This window comes from Plecotus auritus (assembly GCF_963455305.1).
Source record: "Plecotus auritus genome assembly, chromosome: 4".
Classification (NCBI taxonomy): domain Eukaryota; kingdom Metazoa; phylum Chordata; class Mammalia; order Chiroptera; family Vespertilionidae; genus Plecotus; species Plecotus auritus.
Window position 1 is genome coordinate 178,819,123 of NC_137775.1, and position 24,751 is coordinate 178,843,873.

The window sequence follows — 24,751 nt, forward strand, 5'->3', positions numbered from 1 at the left end:
TACTCACTTAGATTGGGTCTGTTTCGTGATGTTCCGAATGGTGGCACCTTCTTTTCCTATAATGGCTCCAACGAACTGGGTGGGGACCAGCAGGCGTAGAGGCAGGTCACAGGGTTTCTGCTTGGACACCGATCCCGGAGAGCCCTGTCTCGATGAGCCCCTCTGCCCGAACCCGCGGCGGCCTCGGGGCTGCTGTGAAGCATTCTGCTGGGCGGCCATCTCATCCGGGATGTAGGCCACTTTCAACGTGAAGTTCTCCAGCTGGAATCCATTCAGTTTGTCTAACGCTCTGAAAGTTGACAAGGAGCAAGGGTGGGAAGAGAAATCGAACTTTATAATAAACCTTTCAGCAAAGCAATACCTATCTTTTCCACTCAGGATCACTGGCTCAAAATCTTCTGAATAAAGCCACAGAACAGGTGACCCAGAACAACTTAACACACACACACACACACACACACACACACACGGGAAAGAAAAACCGGACAAGTTTCCAAAGGGAAATACTTGTCATCTACCAATGAAAAATAGAAAAAATTTGTCAAACATTTTTATTGAGGTGTAATTCACATACAACATTACATTAGTGTTAGGTGTACCACATAAGGACTCGATAGTTGCATATAATGTGAAATGATCACCACAGTAAGTCTGGCTTAACATCTGTCATCACACATAGTTACAGAATTTTTTTTTCTTGTGATGAGAATTTTAAGCTCTCTCTCAGGAACTTCAAATATGCAATACAGTTGTATTAACTCCAGTTAACAGGCTAAGCATCACATCCTCAGGATTTACTTGTTTTATAACTGGAAGTGAGTACCTTTTGACTCCCTTCACCCATTTTGCCCACTCTCTCTGATATCCACCAATCTGCTCTCTGAATCTATGAACTTGTTTTTGTGTGTGTGATTGGCTTTTTTTTTTAGACTCTACATGTGAGATCATATTGTGCTTACCTTTGTCTCTGACCTCTTCCTGACTTACTTCACTTATATAACATCCTCAAGGCCCATCCACGTTACTGCAAATGCCAGGATTTCATTCCTTCACATGGCTGAATGCTACTCCATTGTGCACATATACACACCAGGCTTTATCACTCCTCCATTGATGGACACTAAATTGTTCCCATTCCTCAGCTACAATAAAAAATGCTGTAACTGAAACTCTTCGTAAGCCATCAACCCAAGAGGTCAGCAACAGCGGAGGGGCACGCAAGAGCCAGGGGAGGGAGGGGCAGACCTGGTCCAGGCTAGTTTTCCCAAAACAGAAGGGAGAAGATGTTGGAAATATGCACCTCCCTTGCGTCATCTTCTTACAAAACACAAACATTAAACATCTTAAGCTACAATGGACAGATCTCTCTCAAACTCTCACAGGAGATGGGTAGGATTTGATACTCAGGATAATTACTCAACACATTCTCAGCACCTACCATGTGCCAGCCCCTGAGCAAAAGCAGCCCCTGGCCGTCTGGAGTTTATGGTCTGGCCTGGGGCAGAGAGGCGGGTGATGATGGGCCAAAAGAAGCCAAGAAGCTATTGTCTACCTTGTCTATCTGCCCATCTGCCCACAGCTCTGTTTTGAGAGGAGCCTTACACTGTTTTGTTTTTTTCATTTTGCATGTTACTATGGAAAAGCGCCAAATCTTAAGAGTCCATCTCAATGAGTTTTCAGAAGGTAAGCCTGCAACCCAAATCCAGAGCGAGGACATACCAGCGCACCAAAGCTTACCAGGACCTCCCTAGACTTCGAAGACCATAAACTGATTCTGTCTGTTTTAAAAGTCTAGGTAAATAAGTATGTATTAGTATATATGTTATGTACTCTCTCATGTCTGGCCTCTTTTATTTAACAGGTTTATAAGATTTACTCATATTGTTTTTTACCTCACGTAAGTACTTTTAAGGTGGAGAATGCAATAAAAAATTGACAGAGAAGATATCACCAAGATACCAAAAGCACACATAAACACACTTTTAATAATACACACTCCCAAGTACACAACAAAATTAAAAACAAACAAAGGTCCCACACTTTCCTAAGGCTACTCAGATTCTGTTCCAATGGGCTTTGAGTTCAGCCCCGGAAGGCAAAGAAACACAGGTATGAAATGGTCTCTCCCTAGTTGCTCAGTGGTCATTTCTGGTTCCCATATTGCTTTCTTATATGGAGATCTTTCCATTTTGACTTAGATGGAAACAGGAGGGTCGAAAAGAGATGGCCCCACCACCAGAAAGGGTACCAAAAGCATGGAGCCGGAACTCAGGCCTAGACAGCTGACGGAGCACGCTGGTGTTCTGGGGACCCAGCCTCCTCTTCTCCCACGTCAACCCCTTCCCTCACTGTCCCACAGAGCCGATGATGAATTCATCACAACAGACCCAAGTCGTACAGAAACACAAAGAAAGGAGCAGGGTATTTCTGCACCAGCACCACCCGCCAAGACCCTTCCCGGAATCACTGCTGACCACCGTAACTTCTGCAAACAGACCCCTTCTTTCCCTCTTTACATACAAGCGTATGTGTTCAGTGCCTGACATAACTGGGATCATGATGTACATCATTTTGTGTGTTGCTTTTTTCCCAAATAGACCTTGGGATGTTTCCATGTGATTTCTATGTCCGAGGGCATTCTTTTCATAAGCCTATACGGTGATAGGAGGCACGTGGCACAAATTATTTTACCAACGTCCTGATAACAGAACCGTAAGTTAACCTATTAATCCTTGCTTTCTCCCTCTCCCCTGTTTCCTTAAGGGAAATGTGGATGAAGGGCATTCGTTGGGTTCTTTTTCTTGTTGTTAATCTGCCTCATTCAAGGATATTTTTCCATCGATTTTTAGAGAGAGGAAGGGAGGAGGAGAGACAGAGAGGAACATCTATGTGAGAGAAATACATCGACTGGTTGCCTCCCACATGTACCCTGACCAGGGCCAGGGATCTAGCCTGCAACCAAGGTACGTGTCCTTGACCGGAATCAATCCCGGGACCCTTCAGTCCACAGGCCGACGCTCTCTCCATTGAGCCAAACCGGCTAGGACTAGGGCTAGGGCTAGTTTGGTTATTTCTGAAGGAGGACAACCGCTGAGTAATTGTATTGATATTTATGATGTATATTTTTATAGAAAGTTGGAGTTGTAGAAGTCTCAACCAATTAGATTTTCATTCTAAACAACTTTAAACCTTTTTCAAGGCCAGGAGAAGCTCATCACTGAGGGTTCTTTCAGAAACCCACGGGAACGCGGACCCAGTGAAGGAGTCAACGGTAGCCACAGGCACTCAGGGCAACGGGCTCACTACACTCCTTTCCTACTATAAACGGTATAGCTGGCTTCAGAAGGAGGGGAGGCGGCTCTGACTGTGGAGTTCAGTCAGTAATGTTACAGAAAGTCTCTCCTTCTTTCTGGAGTGAGACAGGCGAACACGGACAGTCCTTCTCCAGGGAGGTGAGCCTGCAAGTCCTTAGTGCCTGTGGTATTCTGGGGCTCAGCCAAGTCCCGTGTCCCTCAGTACCAGCTCCTCGACTTGGCATAAAACTGTAACGTCAAACTTCATGCGCTGCTTCTAAAAGATTTTTGTTGTTATTGTTTATTTCTTGTTTTTCTGGGGTTTGGGGGGGAGGAGAAAAGGAAAGGTTCTCTCACGCGGGAGGTCAGAAGGCACGGTGCTCCGGTACCCAGTGCACTGTCTGGGCCCCAAAGGCTCTGAATGCATACGCACTGGCTGTCCCCTGTGTGACTGCCAACCGGCAGTTTCCGACCCCTCAAACCACAGTGCTCACTGAGGCAGAGCTGAGGAAGTACAGGAGGAACCGAACCGCAAGCAAGGGCTCAAAATCGAGGCTGATGAACGAGTGAAACACTGAAACCTTTCTGTGCAGAGTCTGATGCTCAGCTCTGTCCTTTGGTGGCTTGCTGAGTCCGTGGGTAGAACATTATAGAACTTTCACCAAACAGACTGTATATGTGAGAAATGGCTCACCTGTTCAAATTGCAAATGCTGGACTAGGGAAACAGAAGCATGGCGAAAATGAGACTTTTAGTAACTCTCGAGAGCGAGCGCCCATTGTACAGGAACACACTTGGAGTAGGGTGCATAGCCGATATATATAGTCCCTCCTCGGCCGAGTACTATTTTGGTCACCTGTTTCCTAATAGGTCACCTACGTCTTGCTGTCTCCCATTGGGTTATTTAAAAAAAATGGGCTGGGGCCTCTTCTAGTTGCCTTCACCTCCCTTTGTCTAGGGCAGTGGTCGGCAAACTCATTAAGTCAACAGAGCGGCAAACCGCGGCTCACGAGCCGCAGTATGCCGACCACTGGTCTAGGGGGATCTTCCTAGGACATGTACTATCAGCTACGTGTACAGCTCTCATCCTCCTTCCCCACCCCCACATCCTGTTTGCTCTGGGGAAATTCAACAGCCGCCTGGCCACATGCTGTTTCTTTTCTATGAAGATAAGTCAGAGGCATGTTTCTTACATACACACAACACATATGGTGAGAAGATGATGGGTGTTCACGAGATTTGTTATGGTGATCATTTCACAATGTATACAAATATCAAATCATGTTGGACGCATGAAACTAAGATAACGTTATATGTATCAATTATACCTCAATTTAAATGGACAACTGTCATAATTATTCAAAACATATGCATTCAGCTCAGCAGAACTCAAAGGTGTTCTTCCAAGCGTGCTCCTCAGGATCCTGTTTCCCGTCTTCACCTGGCTCTGCTCTGCTGCTAATCTGAGTCACTTGAGAGATGCTGAGTAGTTTTGTTAGTCAGTAGCACTTAACTACTGATAAGAAATTTATTAGGGCAGATCACAGTTTAGGGGGCCGAGAGAGAGAGGATATGTAGTTTAACTTAAGGATGAGGGAGGAGGGGAGAGAGAAGAAATGAGACCAGAGAAGTTTAAATCAACTCCTCCAAGGGTTTACACACACACACACACACACTCCCCTTCGTAGTGAAAAGAGGCTGAACTGGAGACCAGAATTCCAGTCCCGCTAGAACAGTGAGCAGCCATGTAACCTTGGAAAGGTCATGCTCTTATTTGGCACTAGGTTCCTCACCTACAAAATGCAGCGATTCGATTTATGATCCCTTTCAATTCAAAAATTCCATGTCTAGAATTTCTGTTTTCTTCTTCCCAGACCTCACTGCTGTATACAGCACAAATTCTAACAAAATGAGGTTTAACCATTATTGAAAAGTCACACAATTCAGTTTTCTGCTTGTACCAAGAATAAAAGGTTGAGGCATACAATCTATAATAATGAAAGTGTAATATGCTAATTAGACCGGATGTCCTTCCACACGAAGCCAGGGCTGTGAAGGAAGCCCGGCCGGCCGGGATGCCTGCGGGCGGCCAGAGGGAAGCCCAGGTCCCGACTGCTGGAGGGAAGGAGGTGCCAGCAGCCGGGGGAGGAAGGCCTACTCTTGCACAAATTTCGTGCATCGGCCTCTAGTTCAGTAACAACTACTGGAAGCCTGGTTAACAGTACTGCAGGGATGCAACTTAAGGAAATAATTATTGCCAAAGCCCGAAGATTTACCCTCCAAAGGACTTGATCAATTACACTGGTTCTAAAAGCACACACACATACACTCAAAAAGCAAAATCTCTGCAAACAACCTGTGCTGTAGAGGACTGGATACATCGACTGTGGTAGGGGTGAAATACTATGTAGAGATTACAAACAGTATAAATATAGTCAATGGAAATAATGAAACTACAGAATTATCTTTGTAATTTTAAGTTATGACACGTGGGACGAAGTCTACAAAGCTTGATGGTTATCTCTGAATGGCAAGAAACTCCTTTGTCTTACTGCTTTATCTGTTTTTTCTTTTTCCAGAATAAATCTTCTAGTTACATGATTTTTACAGTTTAAGGGTGATTTTCCTCCCCTTAGCCATCAGCTAAGTTGTTGAAAACACTTCTAACCATCACAGTGTGCACCTGATATGGGTCTTCAAACTGATACAGAAGGACCTTCAATGATAGCTTCACAATATAAACAAACTATACTCTGATTCCCTAATGAAAATAAACATCAGAAATAAGAGCCCGAAAGAAAAGAAAGTATAAAAAGTAAATGCCTGCAAATTTCTGAAGGGTTATTTCCTTGTCACACATTACAAATCTTCCAGTGAGTGATGGCTACCTCGGACAATGTTACCTGAGCATCTCCGGGAGGAAATGGGTGTCCCGAGGCCCAAGCCTCTCTTGCTCCAAGGAACAAGTGATACTAAATACATTCTCCGTTTTTTTATGATTTTTTGTTTTTATTATTTTAATAATCCAAGACTTCAAGTTAAAACAAATAGGTATTTCCTCGTAATATATTACTCTGAACCTTTGATTTTTCTAACCACAAGGTGGCAGGAATTTCCATGTTAAATACTGTCTTAGAGTCAGCCTTATTGAGGAATCAATCTTCTTAAAAGTGGCATTTATAGAGGTTTAAGTAACAAAAAGAGGCAGCCACAAAGCCTTTAAACTAGGTTCCTAACTCTGAGTATCAGCAGTCAGTCATTATCTGGAATGGAGTATAAATGAAGTATATTGAGCAAGAACAGAGTATCATCAGCATAAATGAAAAATGTTGGAAAATGCTTAACAGCTGCTAACTTTGGAGTTCTTGCGAGGTATTATGATAGGTGTTTTGGAAGCACTAGGTAGGTTCTCTCTCAACAGCCTCATGAGCTAAGAACTGTAATTATTCCCACTTTACAGGCAGGTGTGAACTAAGACAAATTAACTTGACCAGAGTGACAGACTCTCACCCCCGCACCAGCACATCCCAGCTACACAGACTCCCAAGTATCAGACGCAAGGAAAGAAAAGTCAACTGAGAACATCGACTCCGCCCTCATGACCTGAAGAGATGAGCTTTGAACGGGCTCTTATTTCTGATGTTTATTTTTGTTAGGGCAAGGAAATCACACCGCGTTGGTTTAGGCAGCAGACAGCCGTGCGCAGCCCAGAGGACAGGTGTGCAGGGCTCAGTGGAGCAAGTCCTGGAGGGACCACCTTCCCAGCTCAAACCACCTCCAGCTGCTCTAAAAGTAGCCCAGAACCAGTGGGTTGGGCAAGAATTACTATTTCCTTGGTGCCCGTGTGCCAGGCCATTTGATAAGCCTGTTTTTCTATAAATATGTGCCTAAATGAATGACTAGATTGGTTTCTTGTCAACTCTCATTTTGTAGCTGAGAAAACTGAAGCTCAGAGAGGCCAGGGTTACAGTCAGAGGCCACGCTTTCTCCACAACATCCAAGGAGTGCAAGATCCAATGCCTCGAAAATCAATTCTCCTCACAGAATGAGAATGCACTCCCCATCTCTTTAAAAAACGCACGCACACACAAAAACCACAACTTACTAGAAAATGTTCAGAACACTGAATCACAAGACTGACTTTTCCATTCTTTCAATCTATTAACTTTCTCTGAATTATTTTCTAATACTCTTTGCCCTTTGGAATTTTTGAGGGAGAGAAAACCCAATATTCTTGTAAGGAAACTCAACGTGGGCAAGAATTAAAATCAGGCGATCCCTCTCCACTTCCCCCGGCAGGAGGCCCACCCCCGAGGACAGGGATTCTGCCTTTAGTCACCAGCAACGTTTGGTCAATATGTAGTTGTGATTCATTGAATGACTATTAGAATAAGAGATGTAAAGACCATTTCCCTCTTTGAAATGCTCATTTATTTGTTTGGGTATTTAATTACTGAAATGACAGATCCCTACCAGCCTTCTTCTCTCCCTTGGGACCAACAGGACCCTGCCAACCTCTAACAACACTTGTAAAAACGTCTCCCCGTTCAGTTTGCCGTCAGGGTGGGGTTACTTGCAGCAGTGACTCTGCCATGGCTCCCAGTCGGCCCTTCCTGTGCTTGTCTCGGTGCTTGGAATGCAGCGGCTCTAAATGTCAGCCAGTCCCGACTCAAGTTCAAAACCAACAACGTTCTCCCATAGACTAACTGTTAAGCATCGTCCAGTTAGCTGGCTATCCTCACCTAAGTTTTCAAGCAGGACAACTAGGACAATCTCCAAGTACCCTTGGGTTTAGCATGTTACCCCACAGTTTCCATCTAACAGAGTTGGCTGTAGCAAGCATTTATTGGAGATCTTTGTAAAGACTGGGGCATGTAAGACAAACAGAATCTGCATTCTCACTGCCCTCACTTACCCCCGCCGCCCCCGTCTACTTGGGGTATAAAACGTGAAAATTTTCTGTTCTTCCCTCGTACACATTATTGTTAAGAATAAAGTTTGTAAAAATCAGTTTTACAACTCACACCACAATTTCTAAGATGTCAAAAAACCTCATGTTAACTGTTAGTTTTTTTAAATGAGTGAAAGATACAAACAGAAGGAAAAACAGAATATTTTTAAATGTCTTAAAAGTCTCATTAAAAATGAATGTCAGAAGCCTCATTTTTTCGGGAAAAAAAAAAAAAGCGGCATGAACATGAGTAGATACTGCTTTTCACCCACAGGATCAGCAAAGCCTGGTAAAGCTCTGTGTTAGGGAGTCAAAAGAACACACACTCACATGGGACCGATGGGAATTTAAACTAGTTCAGATTCTACGAAAGAGAACTTGCCAATATTTAAAAAAAATTAGGAAGTATCATGATCTATTTCTAGGAATTTAACCCACACCCATATTCACACACGTGCAAAGTGACGTGCAAAAAAGAGATTCTCTACAGCAGCAATTTTCAAACCGGTGTGCAGCAAGCATTATTAAACATGCAGCACCTGACTATTCACTCGGCGGCACTGACCGCTTTTCCCTTAGGCTGTCGAATAAAAAAATGACAACAGCCAAGACGATAGCCACCCGGTGAGTCAAAACTTCACCTATCCTTTTGTCAGACCAGCAACAAATACAATCCTTTTTTGGTGCGCAGCAGAAATTTAGTAATTAGTTTGTGTGCCATGAGCAGAAAAAGGTTGAAAATCACTACACTCCATCCTTGCTCATAACTGCAAGAGACTTGAAGCTAAACATTCAATTTGGAACTAAGTCACTCTATATTCATACCATGAAATTCTATGCAACTTTAAAAAATAGGTTTCTATGTACAAAACACTCAAATGCTATGGTATCATTTGTGTAAAAAGGAGGAAAAATAGACACATATGTTTGTCTTCCATATGGTTACCTTCAAGAAATTTGGGGAACAATACTGGGGGGAGATGTGCACCATCTACATCTTTGGACCTTTACATGTTGAACCATGTGAGCATTACCAATCAATATAAAAACGGAAGTCCCACTGTGTTATGCAAGTTTCCACCTCCTCGCCAGCCCTATCTTTCCTTCCTGCCCAGGAGCGGGCACTACCTTTGGTCAGCTAGCTCGATCACCTTTCCCTTCAGGGCTCAGCTCGGCCAGTGTGGTCTTTCTTTCCCCTCTCCCATGCAGACAGGCTGCCCCTGCTGGCACTGTGTCTGGAGGTGGTGAAGACTTCCATGGTCCCTGACACTCAGCTCTCTGCTGCTGGGCACCTGCATGCCATTCCTCTGTTTGCAATAGGAGCAGACAGGTCAAAAGCAGTATTTGTGGGATCCTCATTTTCTCTCTCTAGTGTTCAGTCAGTTCATTAGATCATTCCCAAGCCTAGAGAAGTGTTTTTTCCTAAGGAAGATTTTTTTTTTATCTGTAAAGTTTAGCCTCCCCATTGCATTGGAATACATTTTTCCCCACCAATCTAAAATCAAATTACATTGGTTCAATGTCTGCACACTCCTAAATGGCAATAGTAACCATTAGGAAAATCAGGGAGCAAGAAAACAACATTTAACACTATTGTTTAACCCATGACCTACTTACCAGCTTTGAATAAAACAGCAATAATGTATGTATCATATCAATAAGGGGAAAATCTTAATGTAATTTGAAGATACCCACATCCACAGCTTTTTGCAAATAGGGTGTAGTTCAGCTTCATCCCATATCCATCTACCACTGACATATTGAAAAGGTAATAAAACTTTAACCAATGCAAATTCTTATTATACTGTCAAACATTAAAAGATTTGCAAGGTCAAACTCGGCAAAATAAAGTTTATTTCTTCTATCCACTAGGCCAGTGGTCGGCAAACTCATTAATCAACAGAGCCAAATATCAACAGTACAACGACTGAAATTTCTTTTGAGAGCCAAATTTCTTAAACTTAAACTTCTTCTAACGCCACTTCTTCAAAATAGACTCGCCCAGGCCGTGGTATTTTATGGAAGAGCCACACTCAAGGGGTCAAAGAGCCGCATGTGGCTCGCGAGCCGCAGTTTGCCAGCCACTACACTAGGCCAAAATGTAAGTACTGTACTTAACCTGCTTACTCTCCATGTAGATAAAAAGTGTCAATCTGCTTACTGTCTGGCTTGGTCCTTACTGGAATAGGTTACGTTTACGACTGCCGTTTCCGAGTCAGTGTTCACTGAAGGGAGAAAAAAAGGAAGAGAAAGAAAAAAGTTAGTCTTCTTTTTACGCGCCCCCCCCTTTTACAAATTTGAAAGCAATTGAGAAGACGTGTACCTTGCTCACAGCTTTCCACCACTCCATACTGGCCTAGTAAACTATCCAGCACCTATCGGGAGGGGGGAGAAAATTACAGATTTTCAGTTTCCCAAGGTATTATGAGGGCAGAAATGTTTGAAAATCACAAAGAACTGTGATGAAAAAGAGCCCCCAAAATTAACTGGGTTCTGGACTATCATAGTGAGGGAAGGGCACCATTGTGGGGTCCCCTCTCCTGCGTCTCCCAAGATCCCTGACCGTAAGCTCATTTCCTGGGGATAACGAAGCAGTGCGGCAGCTCAGCAGTGTTCACAGCCACAGCCGCCCAGTTCCCAAGGCTGGAGCAGCAGGAAGCATCTATTTCCCATACATACAGCAACGCCTCATCACACTTCCTCCTTGTATACAAAGTCACGAGACAAGTTTCATCTTTAAGATGTTCCTTCTCAAAGAACTTCTTTTTATAGCTAAAATGGACTCATCGGGACAGACGACTCTCAAGGCAGGCCAGCAAAATGAAGAAAGAACAGTTGACATTCTACCTGGAGCTAGAGACTAAGCTGAGTGGTGTATCAATACTTAGCAAAAAGTATTAAAAAAAAGAAGTGAACATTTCTAAATCTATACTAGGCTGGAAAAAGCACAACTTGAAACTGTCTGTCTTAGCATCTTTCCTGCAGCTGCATTATTCCACTGTGCATGTTAGTCTAATGAGAGGCCGTGAACGCAGCACCTAAATTTCATCAGACCATAAACTGGGTGTACATCTCATCAGTACGAACCAAATCACTGTCCTTCGCTTCCAAGAACTATAAAAAGATTTTTTTGAAAAGTAAACCAAAGTGAGTTTCTATTAATTTATAGGGAACCAATTATTCATTAATTTAATTGCAAACTTTGAAGGCCGGGCCCTTGAGAATGTGTTCTGGCCCCAGAACACAGTAAAGCATCAAGAAACGCACTAAGTAGTCAGGGTAATTGATTCCCTGCTAAACTTTAAGCAACTTCTTCTAAAGGAACATTTATTTTCTGTGGTCTCTTTCAGGCTTTTGCCTACTGATTCCGATTTGAAAACTATAGGCAGGTATGTCTGGGAATGAGCTTTTTATTTTATTTTTCCCCATTTTAAATAAGGTTAATACCTATTTGTTATTGGGGAATCGTTACACTTTTTCGTAGTGATGTTTTGACGTGAATTTCCTTTGAGTGGGGCCTATTAATAGAAACACACTAATCTTTGTCTCTAACTACAGCTGCTGTTAAATAAAAAAGCTTAATCTTTAATTCAGAGCTCTTAGCTGACCACATATCATTTCATGTGTCTGTCTCAGCCACTAGGGGGAACGATCACATGAACAGGAATTTTCATTCACTGTACTGTCCCTGGCACCTGGAATGTACAGGCAGGAAAAGACATTCCCATAGCTCTTAAGTGAAGTAAGTACTTCTTAGGAGGAAATTCTTGAATAGCTTACTAGGAATGGCACTCTCCAATAGTGTTCACCTGTTTCAGAGGTGAATTTGACATGCATGTCATGTTGACCACAGACATCTTTTATAAAGGCAAAAAAATAGAAAACTTCTTACAATGCTACCCAAAGAGGCATAATATGCAACATGTAACACCTTAAAATCTAAAAAAAGCAACCTACTTGTATTTTTAAGACAAAAGAGTTTCAATGCCAAAAATGTTTTATATGCATATTAATAGAATTCTAAAGAGGTATTTAAATTCATTCCATCTTAAGTAATTAAAGCAGCAGGAACGGTCCAGCTACCATTTAAAATTTAACTTTTAAATGAAAGCCCCTCTAACAGTAGGGCTTTATAGCAACTTGGGTATCTTGAGGGGCAGGGGTGTGGAGATGGTGGTGGTGGAAAAGGGGTGTAGGGGGTAGGTGCCAATTTAATATGTTCATTTAAATAAACATCATTCTTAATTCTTCCTAAAAGCAGTTTTTTCAATAAATACATTACTCTCCATATTGTTTAGCTTATATCTCAACTTTTTTAAATATTTTTTTTTATTGATTTCAGAGAGGAAGGGAGAGAGAGAGAAGATAGAAACATCAATGATGAGAAAGAATCATTGATTGGCTGCCTCCTGCATGCTCCCTACTGGGGATCGAGCCTGCAACCAGGGAATGTGTCCCTGACTGTAATGGAACCCAGGACCCTTCAGTCTGCAGGCCAACGCTCTATCCACTGAGCCAAACCAGCTAGGGCAATCTCCTTTTTACTATTATAGAAAAAAAAAACTACAAAAGCTAAATACCCGTGATTTATAAACAATATTGACTAAACCTGCAAAAATAATGCTGAAGAAACTAATGTTCTGCAAACGGCCCACTGGCAAAGTGACATAAATTATAGATATATTTCTTTTTATATATGGACACACAAATATACACATATATTTATTTATGTAAACTAGAGGCCCGTTGCATGAAATTCGTGCATGGGGGGGAGTGTCCCTCAGCTCGGCCTGCACCCTCTCCAATCTGGGACCCCTGTGGGATCAGTCCTAAACCAGCCGTTGGACATACCCCTCACAATCCGGGACCACTGGCTCCTAACCGCTCGCCTGCCTGCCTGTCTGATTGCCCCTAACCGCCTCTGCCTGCTGGCCTGATCGCCCCCAACTCCCCTCCCCTGCAGGCCTGATCGCCCCCAACTGCCCTCCCCTGAAGGCCTGATCACCCCCTAATTGCTTGCTCCCCTGCGCCAGACAGATCTCGCCCCTAACTGCTTGCTCCCCCTCGCTGGCCTGATCTCGCCCCTAACTGCTTGCTCCCCTGCGAGCCTGATCGCCTCTAACTGCCTCTGCCTTGGCCCCCGCCACCGTGGCTTTGTCTGGAAGGAAGTTGGACGTCTGGAAGATGTCCGGGTCGACCCAGTCTAATTAGCATATTACCCTTTTATTAGTATAGATTTATACATACATACGGGCAGATAAATAAATGATACAAGGAAACTTTTTAACTTAAAAAATTGAGAAAATATACATAAAATTTTCACTGCATCTACTGTACAAAGTTTAATATGTTCAAAACAAAATTGCTTGTAGAGTTAACATTCTATTCCTAGATAATAATAAATGCTACTGATTATCAGAACTATCCTGTGTGTAAAATCTCTGGGGGGAAAATTAGAAACTACAATTCTATCCTCTAAAAATGGTGAATTTTATTGTGTGTAAATTATAATTCAATAAACCTTGCTCTTAAAAAAAAACACCACAAAACAAAAAAACACACACTGTAATTCTTAAAGGAAAACTACACTGAGTGGCCAGATTATTATGATCTATGAACGCATAATAATCTGGCCACTCAGTGCATATCCTATATAATAAAAGGCTAATATGCAAATTGTCCCCGTGACCAGGAGTTCAACCAGCAGGCAGGCCAGGCCGGCCAACCGCCCCATGTCCCCTCCCCCTGGCCAGGCTGGTCAGACCCCACCCATGCACGAATTCATGCACCGGGCCTCTAAAACATATATATATACACATACATGTGTGTGTGTGTGTGTGTGTGTGTATTTATATTTTAGAGGCCTGGTGCATGAATTATACACACACACACACACACAGAGTGGCCAGATTATTATGCATTCAGAGGTCATAATAATCTGGCCCCTCAGTGTAGGTCCATCATCAATCTTGGTACCTAGTTGAGGACAAGTTAACCAGACAACCCTAGACACCTGAGATGGATTTCAATGGCTCTTTGAGGTCTTCACTCGTCATTTTTGCGTAAGTTTTGGGGGTCATCACAACTGAGAGATGGGGGAAAGACTGTCAATAACCCAATCAGAATCACAAATCCCAGAAGGGTTTCCAATCCCCAAGTGCTTGAGCAATGCTAAGTAGCCTGTTTCCCTTTAACTGGTTGGGAAGGCATTTACCAGAGTGTGCTGTGTGAAGCGGGACTACCACACTGTATCCTGCCACTCAACTCACTGAGCTCCCCGCGTAAATGCAGCTTACTCCTCACAAGTCTGCCCCGTGGACTCAGCCTACATTACAGGAAGAAAAGACAAATGTTCTTGTATCTGCCGCACAAACCGCCCACCGCCATCCTTAGGTTCTTGCCTCCTCTCAGTTCCTAGAATGTCTTGTCTCTTCTCCCATCTATCTCAACCACAAATGTTTCTTTCAAACAGCCTTGTTTTAATGGTAAAAACAAACAAAACCCAAAATACTTCCACTGCACATTTCCAACATTTCCACAATCTCTTAACAAACCAAAACCCTCATTCCTAAATGAACTTATTTTACTCAAGCCCACAAGAAAACATTTCTCTATGCTTATGTAAGTTTAAACTCCAACGGGGAGGGGAAGACGCTATCAAAGCAAATTAAAGCCGCAGAGGGAATGAATGTCTTGGCAGAATCCCCCCTTTTTATGTATTTAAAACTTAAAAATCTCAAATGTTCAGCACTTTAAAAAAAATTAAAAGTTCATCCGAATGTAGAAATAGCAAGAAAGAAGCACACGCTTAAACACAAAGATTGTCCCTCTCCTTAACATAGTGGTAAAGACTTAGATCATTCATAGCAGCCTGGAGTGGAAACAATCTAACTGCCCACCAACTGAGGACGGGACAAACACAATGTGGTGCAGCCACGCAATGGAATGTTTGGCCATAAAAAGGAATAAAGTACCGATACATGCTACAACACAGATGAACCCTGAAAACATTAAGTGAAAGATGCCAATCCCAAAAGACCACACCTTAAGGGTTCCATTCACATGAAATGTCCAGAATAGGGAACTCTGCAGAAACAGAAGGTAAATTAGTGGCTGCATCGGGCTGGTGGAGTGGAAGGGTGGCAGCTGAAGGTTTCTTCTGAGGTGATGAAAATGCTCTAGTTGACTGTGGTGATGCTTGCACATATCTGTGATCATACTAAAAACCACAGAATTGTGCACTCTAAATGGGGGAATTGTGCAGTATGTGAATTATCCTATATAATAAAGAGGTAATATGCAAATTGACCATCACTCCAACACACAAGATGGCTGCCCTCATGTGGTCAAAGATGGTCGCCCCCATGTGGACACAAGATGGCCAGCAGGGGAGGGCAGTTGGGAGAGACCAGGCCTGCAAGGGAGGATTGTTGGGGGTGATCGGGCCTGCAGGGGAGGGCAGTTGGGGGTGACCGGGCCAGCAGAGGAGGGCAGTTGGGGGCGACTGGGTCTGCCGGGGAGGACAATGGGGGGGGGGGGGGAGGGACCAAATCTGCAGGAGAAGGCAGTTGGGGGAAAACAGGCCTGCAGGGGAGGGCAGTTGGGGGGAGGCCTGCAGGGGAGGGCAGTTTGGAGCAACCAGGCCTGCAGGGAAGGGCAGTTGGGGGAGACTGGGCCAGCAGGAGAGGGCAGTTAGGGGTGACCGGGCCTGCTGGGGAGGGCAGTTGGGGGCAACCAGGCCAGCAGGGGAGGGCAGCTGGGTGGGACCAGGCCTGCAGGGGAGGACAGTTGGGGGGAACCAGGCTGGCAAGGGAGGGCAGTTATGGGTGACCGGGCCAGCAGGGGATGGCAGTTGGGGGCAATCGGGCCTGCAGGGGAGGACAGTTAGGGGCAACCAGACCACAGGGGAGGGCAGTTAGGGGTGACCAAGTTGGCAGGGGAGGGCAGTTAGGGGCAATTGGGCCAGCAGGGGAGCAGTTAGGCGTCAATCAGGTTGGCAGGGGAGTAGTTAGGGGGTCATCAGGCTGGCAGGCAGAAGTGATTAGGGGCAATCAGGCAGGCAGGCAGGCCAGTGATTGGGAGCCAGCAGTTCTGGATTGTGAGAGGGATACCCGAATGCCCATTTAGGCAGTCCCACTGGGATCGGACATCCCTCGAGGGGTCCCAGATTGGAGAGGGTGCAGACTGGGCTGAGGGACACCCCCCCCCACCCCCGTGCATGAATTTCGTGCACCGGACCACTAGTAGCTCAATAAAACTTAAAAATAACTAATATCAATAATACTAGCTTGCCCTAACCCAGTGGTCGGCAAACTGTGGCTCGCAAGCCACATGCGGCTCTTTGGCCCCTTGAGTGTGGCTCTTCCACAAAATACCACGTGCGGGCACGCACATACAATGCAATTGAAACTTTGTAGCCCATGCACAGAAGTCTGTTTTCGGTTCTCAAAAGCAATTTCAATCGTTGTACTGTTGATATTTGGCTCTGTTGACTAATGAGTTTGCCGACCACTGCCCTAACCAGTTTGGCTCAGTGGGTAGAGTGTCAGCCTGCAGACTCAAGGGTCCCAGGTTCGATTCCGGTCAAGGGCATGTACCTTGGTTGTGGGCACATACCCAGTAGGGAGTGTGTAGGAGGCAGCTGATTGATGTTTCTCTCTCGTTGATGTTTCTAACTCTATCATTCTCCCTTCCTCTCTGTAAAAAAAATCAATAAAGTGTATTTTTAAAAATACTTAAAAAATAATAATAATACTAGCTAATCACCTGGGTTTGTTTAACCCTTGAAGTATTATCAAAGTGAAATTTTATCAGTTTTGCCATTATGTATGTATTCATGAAACCACTGCCATAATCAAAATAAGTTTCTTAATGCCCTCTTCAATCTAGTAGCCTAATTTATTCAAACACAAACACCAAAATATAGTTGAAAAACTATCTTTGTAACTCACACATGATCAGATTTCCTCTGCCATAGTAATCCCACCACCACCCCTCACAAAACTAGCTATTTTCAGCAGATCCCCTTGGACAGGAAGGAGTTCATGCTCTCCAGAAAAACCTTCTGCTGATTACTCGTTCTTTACACCCAATGCTCAGGCCCCATCACCTCTGAACCATCTGAACCAAAGGTCTAATTGGCACCCTTGCCTCCAGCCCACCATCCCGTGACTCTTCTCCTCCTAGAAGTTACTACTCTTCAGTGGCTTGTGAATGCCCATAGAACTTGTCCAAACTGCAGCAGCTGTAGGAGGTCATCAGTGTTCTGGTACTGCCTGCCTCTTCCAACACCTTTAACATGCTTCCCCACACCTACGCTCCTGCCACACCCTCAGAGTAGGGAGAGCACTCTTGTTTCCATAGCACCTGAGCTTACCTAATTCTGCGAATGAAAGCAATGTCATTTTATAATCTCTTCACTGGTCTTTATTCTCCCACTGGACTAGTGATTATTAACCATAGTGATTGACTATATGTCAGGTGTGTTCCAAGTAATCCATTCCTAATAGTTACACTGGCTTCCATGTATGTATGTCAGAAACTCTGTCTTCCACCTGAATAATCTTACCTTCACTTTCCTGAAGCTCATTATTAAAAGTCCACCTAGTATTGCTACCTCCTACTCTGAACCCTCAAATTCATTTTTGTTTCCAATTGCTTGTTCTCATAACAGTTAGACCTGCACTGTCCAAGTGTGACAGCCACTGGCTACATGGGGCTACTGGGCACTAGAAATGTGCTCAAGTGTAAAATATATGCCATATTTAGAAGACATAGTAAAAAATTTTTTAAAGTATTGATTACAAGTTAAAATTATAACATTTTAGCTACATTTGGTTTAGTAAATTATTTTTTTTTAAATATATTTTATTGATATTTCACAGAGAGGAAGGGAGAGGGATAGAGAGCTAGAAACATCGATGAAAGAGAAACATCGATCAGCTGCCTCCTGCACACCTTCCACTGAGGATGTGCCTGCAACCAAGGCACATGCGCTTGACCGGAATCGAACCCGGGACCCCCCAGTCCGCAGGCTGACGCTCTATCCACTGAGCCAAACCGGTTTCGGCTGGTTTAGTAAATTATTAAAATTAATTTCACCTGTTTTCTTAACTTTTTTTTTACGTGGCTACTAGAAAATTTTAAATTGCCTAATGGCCTGCATTATCTTTCCATTGGACAGTGCTGGGATAGACTGATTTTTTAAAATCATTTTTTATTTTCAATTACACTTAATATACATCATTATATTAGTTTCAGGTGTATACCTGTGACCAGACATTACACAACTTAGTAAGTGATCACCCCAATAAATCCCACACCCATCCACCACCACACCTAGTTATTAGAATATTAACTATATTTCCTATGCTGTACTTTTTAAAGCTGAGCTAATCAACTCACACCCTATAAACCAGGGTTGGGCAAACTTTTTGACTCGAGGGCCACAATGGGTTCTTAAACTGGACCGGAGGGCCGGAACAAAAGCATGGATGGAGTGTTTGTGTGAACTAATATAAATTCATAGTAAAGGAGCGGAGGGGAGAGCAAGAGAACCGGATAGAACAGCCAGATCCGGCCCGCGGGCCGTAGTTTGCCCAAGGCTGCTATAAACTCTAAGAGCTTCCCTTTGTAACTGGAATAGCATCCAAAATCCCTAACAAGTGTCTGAAGGCCTGTGTGACTCACTCATCACCCAATGCCACTCTCTCCTCTCCAACCACACTGGCCTTTCCATAGTGACTTCTGGGAGACATCCCAGGGTGCTTCCTAGTAGCAGCACTGGCCCATATGGTTTTCTATGTTAACTCATTTAGGCCACACAATCCCATTTCACAGATGGGTAAATTACAGCATAGATTCTAAAGTGATGGAGAAATGATTTAAGCCCCAGCTGTCAGAGCCCACACTCTTCCCCACATGCTGAACTAAGTTGCCCCATTTCTTTACACAATTAAATTGAAATACGATGATACAAACTAAAACTAGTTCAATCCTGACTTTGCTTGAAGATCACAATCATCATCTCGTAGGCAAAGAACTTTATCAACTCCCATGTTTCAAGTGCTATTACTGTATTTTTATGTACCTTATTCAGATGAAGGTATTAACCAGCATTAACTTGTTCTATATTTTACTAACAGAAATATTTGTAAAAACACTCCAAATAACATAAACTTAGGGCCCCTTCTGACCACCTGCTTCTAAACAATTTACTTCCCCAAACTCGTAGAAAAAAAAACAAAAAAAACCATGGTCAGTTTGGTGGGTCTTTCCAGATGGTTTTAGAAGTATGTGTGTCACATGAAAAGATGCTCAACATCATTAGTCCCCAAGGAAATGCATTTCGAAACCAAATGAGATGTCGCTTTATACCCAATAGGAGTAGCTATATTTCTTTAAACGAAAAACAACAAGTCTTGGCAAGAATATGAAAAAATTAGAACCCTCATATACCCCTGAGAGGAATATAAAATAGCACAGCCTCTATGAAAAAAATATGGCAGTTAGTAAAAAAATAAATAAATAATAGAATTACCATATGACCTGACAACTCCACTTCTGGATAAATACCCAGAAGAACTGAAGCAGAGATTCGAAGAAATAGTTATGCATCTATGTCATAGCAGCATGATTCACAAGTACCAAATAGTAGAAGCAACCCAACTGGAGAAACAAGACGTGGTCTACACATACAATGGAATATGATTCAGCCAGAAGACAAAAATGAAGTGCTGATACACGCTACAGTGTGGATGAACCTCGAAAACATTATGTTCAGTGAAATATGCCAGACATAAAAGGTCACGTATTGCATATTCCATTTATCAGATTGGTAACTCCATAGAGACAAAATAGGCGAGTGGTTGTCAGGGGCTGGAGGGAGGGAGGATTGGGAGTGAGTGCTAACAAACAGGTAGGGAGATTCTTTTGGGGCTGATGACAATGTCCTGGAATTGGTAGTGATGGTTGTACAACCTCATCAATATGCTAAAACCCACTTGGTAAATTTTATAATTGTGTGAATTTTAAAGGTTTTTAAAAATGTATGTGTATATGCATATACTAGTATATATTCACACATGTACCCATAGAAGACAAATATTTTGAGTTTTTAATTTTTGTAAAATTAATGTATTATTGTCCTAAATGTTTACATACTAGAGGCCCGGTGCACGAATTCATGCACAGGTGGGGGTCCCTCGGCCTAGCAGGCAATCAGGGCCCAGTCTCGGTCTTGCCCAGTCCCAATCGGGGCCGGCCGGCCGGGTGGGGGGTGGGGGGAACCACGGGAGGTTGGCTGGCTGGGGGGAGGGACCGCAGGAGGTTGGTCGTCTGGCTAGCGGGAGGGACCATGGGAGGTTGACCGACCATGGGAGGTTGGCCGTGGGAGCACACTGACCACCAGGGGCAGCCCCTGCATCGAGCGTCTGCCCCCCTGGTGGTCAGTGCACATCATAGCTACCGGCCGGTTGTAATGGTCGCTTAGGCTCTTATATATATAGATACTTCCTTACTTACTCCTCAAAATGTGGCTATTATCCCCATTTTGCAGATGAATCAACAGAGGCAGATTTTACATAACTTGCTTAATATGACATTATTCATCTTGCTTTTTCCCCGACATCTTGGTGGCCAATCCATGTTGGTAAATACAAATCTAGCTCATTCATTTTAACTGCCACATGGAATTCCACAGCACCAGCTATTAACCTATCTTTTCTCCAGTCCCCTTCATCACAGCAGCCCCCCAAACCTTGAACACTGAGCCTCCTGTGGTCCACCCCCACATGCCACAGATCTTGGGAGAATCTGGCAGTGAGCCAGAAAGCAGTGACTGCCCAGGCCTCCTCCAGGCCTCAGCCCTAAACCAAAAATTCAAACCCTAGGGAGGGAATCCTAGACGCAAACCCCAGTTGCACTCACCCACTTATTCCTTGTGCAGAAAGGCAGGGATTATCTCTCAACAGCTACAAATTACTAGAGGAAAGGGAGAGATAGCAGTACAAAAGCCTAATTACAATTCTAACATAATCCTGGGTAAAGGCACTGATTAAGAAGTAACTTATCCAAGTGAAGTGAAAAATATCCAAAAGTAAGTGGCCCCCAAAAGTGGTAGTAGACTATCCCAGATGTTGGCATTTTACCCTCGTTTAAAGTTTTAATTTTTTTAAAGAGAGGTGGGGGGTGAGGGGGAGAGAAAGAGAGACATTGATTTGTTGTCCACTTATTTATGCATTCATTGGTTGATTCTTATATGTGCCCTGACCAGGGATTGAACCCACAACCTTGGCGTATTAGAACAACGCTCTAACCAACTGAGCTACCTGGCCAGGGCTACAGTTTACTTATTTTTAATAGAAATAAAAACAGCTAGAGAAGGAAAAGAAAGGTGGATTCCAAAGTCAGTATTGATAAGAATATTTCCCATAAAAATGATTCCTTCAGCCGAAACCGGTTTGGCTCAGTGGATAGAGCGTCAGCCTGCGGACTGAAGGGTCCCGGGTTCGATTCCGGTCAAGGGCATATACCTTGGTTGCGGGCACATCTCCAGTGGGAGGTGTGCAGGAGGCAGCTGATCGATGTTTCTCTCTCATCGATGTTTCTAGCTCTCTGTCCCTCTCCCTTCCTCTCTGTAAAAAATCAATAAAATATATATATATAAAAAAAAAATGATTCCTTCAGATGTGCATTAGTGATTCTATTGGGCTCCATGGAGCCTTATAATAAAATACCTGGAACTGATGAATGGGTGAACAATGTGACATATTCATACACTGAAATATCACCTGGCCACACGAAGGAATGAAGCACATTCTACAATATGGATGCACCTTAAAAATATTATGCTAAGTAAAAGAGGCCACGTATTATATATTTCCATTTCTATGAAATGTCCACAGTAAAGTAAATCCATAGAGACAGAAAGTAGATTCACAGTTGCTAGGGGCTGGGAAGAGGCTGGAAGATAGGAAGGTCAGTGATCGTTAACAGCTACTGGCTTACTTTTTGGAATAAAAAAAAAAATGGTTCCAGAATTAGATAGAGGTAATGGTTCCTAAAACACTGAATTGTACATTTTAAAGGGATGACTACCAACGTTTGACTTGAGAAAAGGCTAAGATTCAGGAGGGACAAAAAAAAAAAGCATTTCTATTTTAAAAGGTTAAAATGGACAGCACTCATTGCATTAAGATGGACAGTGGTCAGTTTCTTAGTGAGAATAGCCCAACTCCTCAGCCCCTCAGTGGGCACTCAGCAAGTCTCATCACCATGCTTAGGGTTAACCCACTTTAGCTTCCACAACCAAGAACTTGCTGTCACCCAGTCTCAGCATGTCTTCTGCCCACAGGGTGGCCTTGCCCTTGGCCCACAGAAAGTCTGTGCCTGTGACCTCACCACTAATCACCCCGACGGGTCCAGTCCTTCATGTTAGTGCCAGGTAACAAAGGTAACTTAGACACCACACATATCCTTAAACACGTAAATCAAATACATTAGCCTTTTAATACCTAACGGCTAGTTCACCTGTAATGAATGACAGTCTCATGTCCAGAGGATGTGGGCGTATAACCTTCCCTTCACTGAACAAACATCAGCAACTGTCAAGGAGAAGAAAAGCCCACACTGTGGTAAGCACAGTTCAGATGCGTACAGAACATTCCAGTCAGTTCTGTGTCCTCCTCTCAGAGACAAAGAAACCAGGCCCCCAGAAGGAAACAGCTGTGAGGGGTCTGGGAGTACCTCAGACAAGGCACAAGTGAGGGATCTGGAGACATGCATCTCGGATAACAATGAACCCCCTCGCTGTGCTCTCTTCACGTACTGGGAGGATTTGTAGATGTGAATGAGGTTGCAGACACTCTCAAGGGAGCAGTAGAGATGTATGGAAGTCAAATGGATAGGCTTGTAATAGATCATCCAGCCCAAGGAGACAAATAAGGATCTTCTTGCATTCCACCTGCAAACAATTGGTTGTGGCCATCCAGACGTGTTTAAGAAGGATTCCGAGGTGTAATCCAGGCTCAGTGGGAAAAGCTCTCCCTGAGAGTCCCTCCTGCTGTGGAAGGAAGGAGGTGTGGCCCCCAAGTACCACAGGTTTCCCACCACCGATCCTTGCTCAATGAACTGGGTCCTTCAGGGGCACACAAGTCCATACATGGTTCCGTGAACTTGGGTAAGCTGAACAATGAATCTTACCGTGTGTACACCATAATTATTTGGATGGATATATGGGTTGTTGATTTTAAAAACTAATTGGTTATTGAGGGTCTAAAGGTAGGGAACCAGGGATTTAGTTGACACACAAGGTCTTTTAGCTACAGAAAAGCCTACCCGACTGAAAAAATAACTACTTCCCAAAAGGATGAAGCAACTCACCAAAGACAATTGACACAGACTTTTTGGAATACCCATAAGAGAAAATTAAAGCCATGGGAAATGAAGGATTTAAAAAATGAGTATGAAATCAGTAGTAAAGTTAAAACCCTAAAACACACTTTAAAGTAGAGGTGACCCATAAACCCAGTAACAGACGACCTGGACTCAGTCCACAGAAGGGAACGAGAGCTCTATTATATACAACAAAGCTCTGTCTCTAGCAGCAGAGGGCAGCATATGAGTAAAGGTCCTCTTATTAAACAAACATTAATTAAACAATAAGTCGGGATAAAATCCCAGCATACAGAAACAAAGCTGTGTCTGATGAAAGACTTGCCTGTGTTTAGTTAAGCAAGAAAGAAACTAACATGATTAGGTCATGTCTTTTATGGGGGGAAAAATGATGAAGGTTATGTGAAATCGGAAATATTTATTCAGCTGGGGAATTTCAAGCAGGGTTCAACAAGCCTGGAATATTGGAAGTGCACAGAGCATGCTCTGGGTTGATGGACATCAGATTTGCTGAGAAAGAAGGACATGGAGGTAATGATGGGTATAAACTCAGGCTTAGCATTAATCCATCCTAATGAGGCCGGTGTCTTGGGCGTGGCCTGCCCAACAGTACAGTACACAGGTCTCCCCACAGGTCACAGAAGAAGCAACTGCAGGTCCCCTGTTGAAGGTGTTCTGCCATCAGCATCACCAACATGAACTGCTGAAAACATCTTATGATCCAGGACATTTCCTGCCTTATGATAAGAATTATCGTCATCACTAAGAATCTCACAGTATGTAAAATATCGCTGGAAGTCTCCTGAAAGTGAGTTTACAAAAGCCACTGCGCTTCTCCGTGACTTTGCATGGAGAAAGCGCAGTGGATTTTAAGTATGTAACGATAAAGAGAAATAAAAAACAATCTGAGTTACTCCTGTTAAACTACATTGCAAAAGCATCCCTAATAGTGAGGGCAGTTAGGTTCACTCCCATCACTAACAATACGTTTTATAAAAAGTAATGTTTATGAACAAAAAGGAGGGAATAAAACATTTGAGCATTTGGCTAGGGAGGATAGGAGTAAAATCTCCAGAGAAAGAATTTTTCAGAAACATACCTTCACTCTGGGTGA

The 24,751-nt window shown here is 43.5% G+C and overlaps 1 protein-coding gene across 1 annotated transcript in view; it reads right to left on the reverse strand.

Moving 5' to 3' along the window:
- Positions 1–24,751, reverse strand: part of IGF2BP3 (insulin like growth factor 2 mRNA binding protein 3) — a gene marked incomplete at its 5' end in the record, with an annotated part of 103,260 nt that overhangs the window by 26,842 nt on the left and 51,667 nt on the right. The window contains 3 exons of the mRNA XM_080663386.1: positions 8–289; positions 10,406–10,469; positions 10,568–10,619. Coding sequence (XP_080519512.1) covers positions 8–289; positions 10,406–10,469; positions 10,568–10,619 — 398 coding nt within the window. The remainder of the gene's footprint in view (positions 1–7; positions 290–10,405; positions 10,470–10,567; positions 10,620–24,751) is intronic.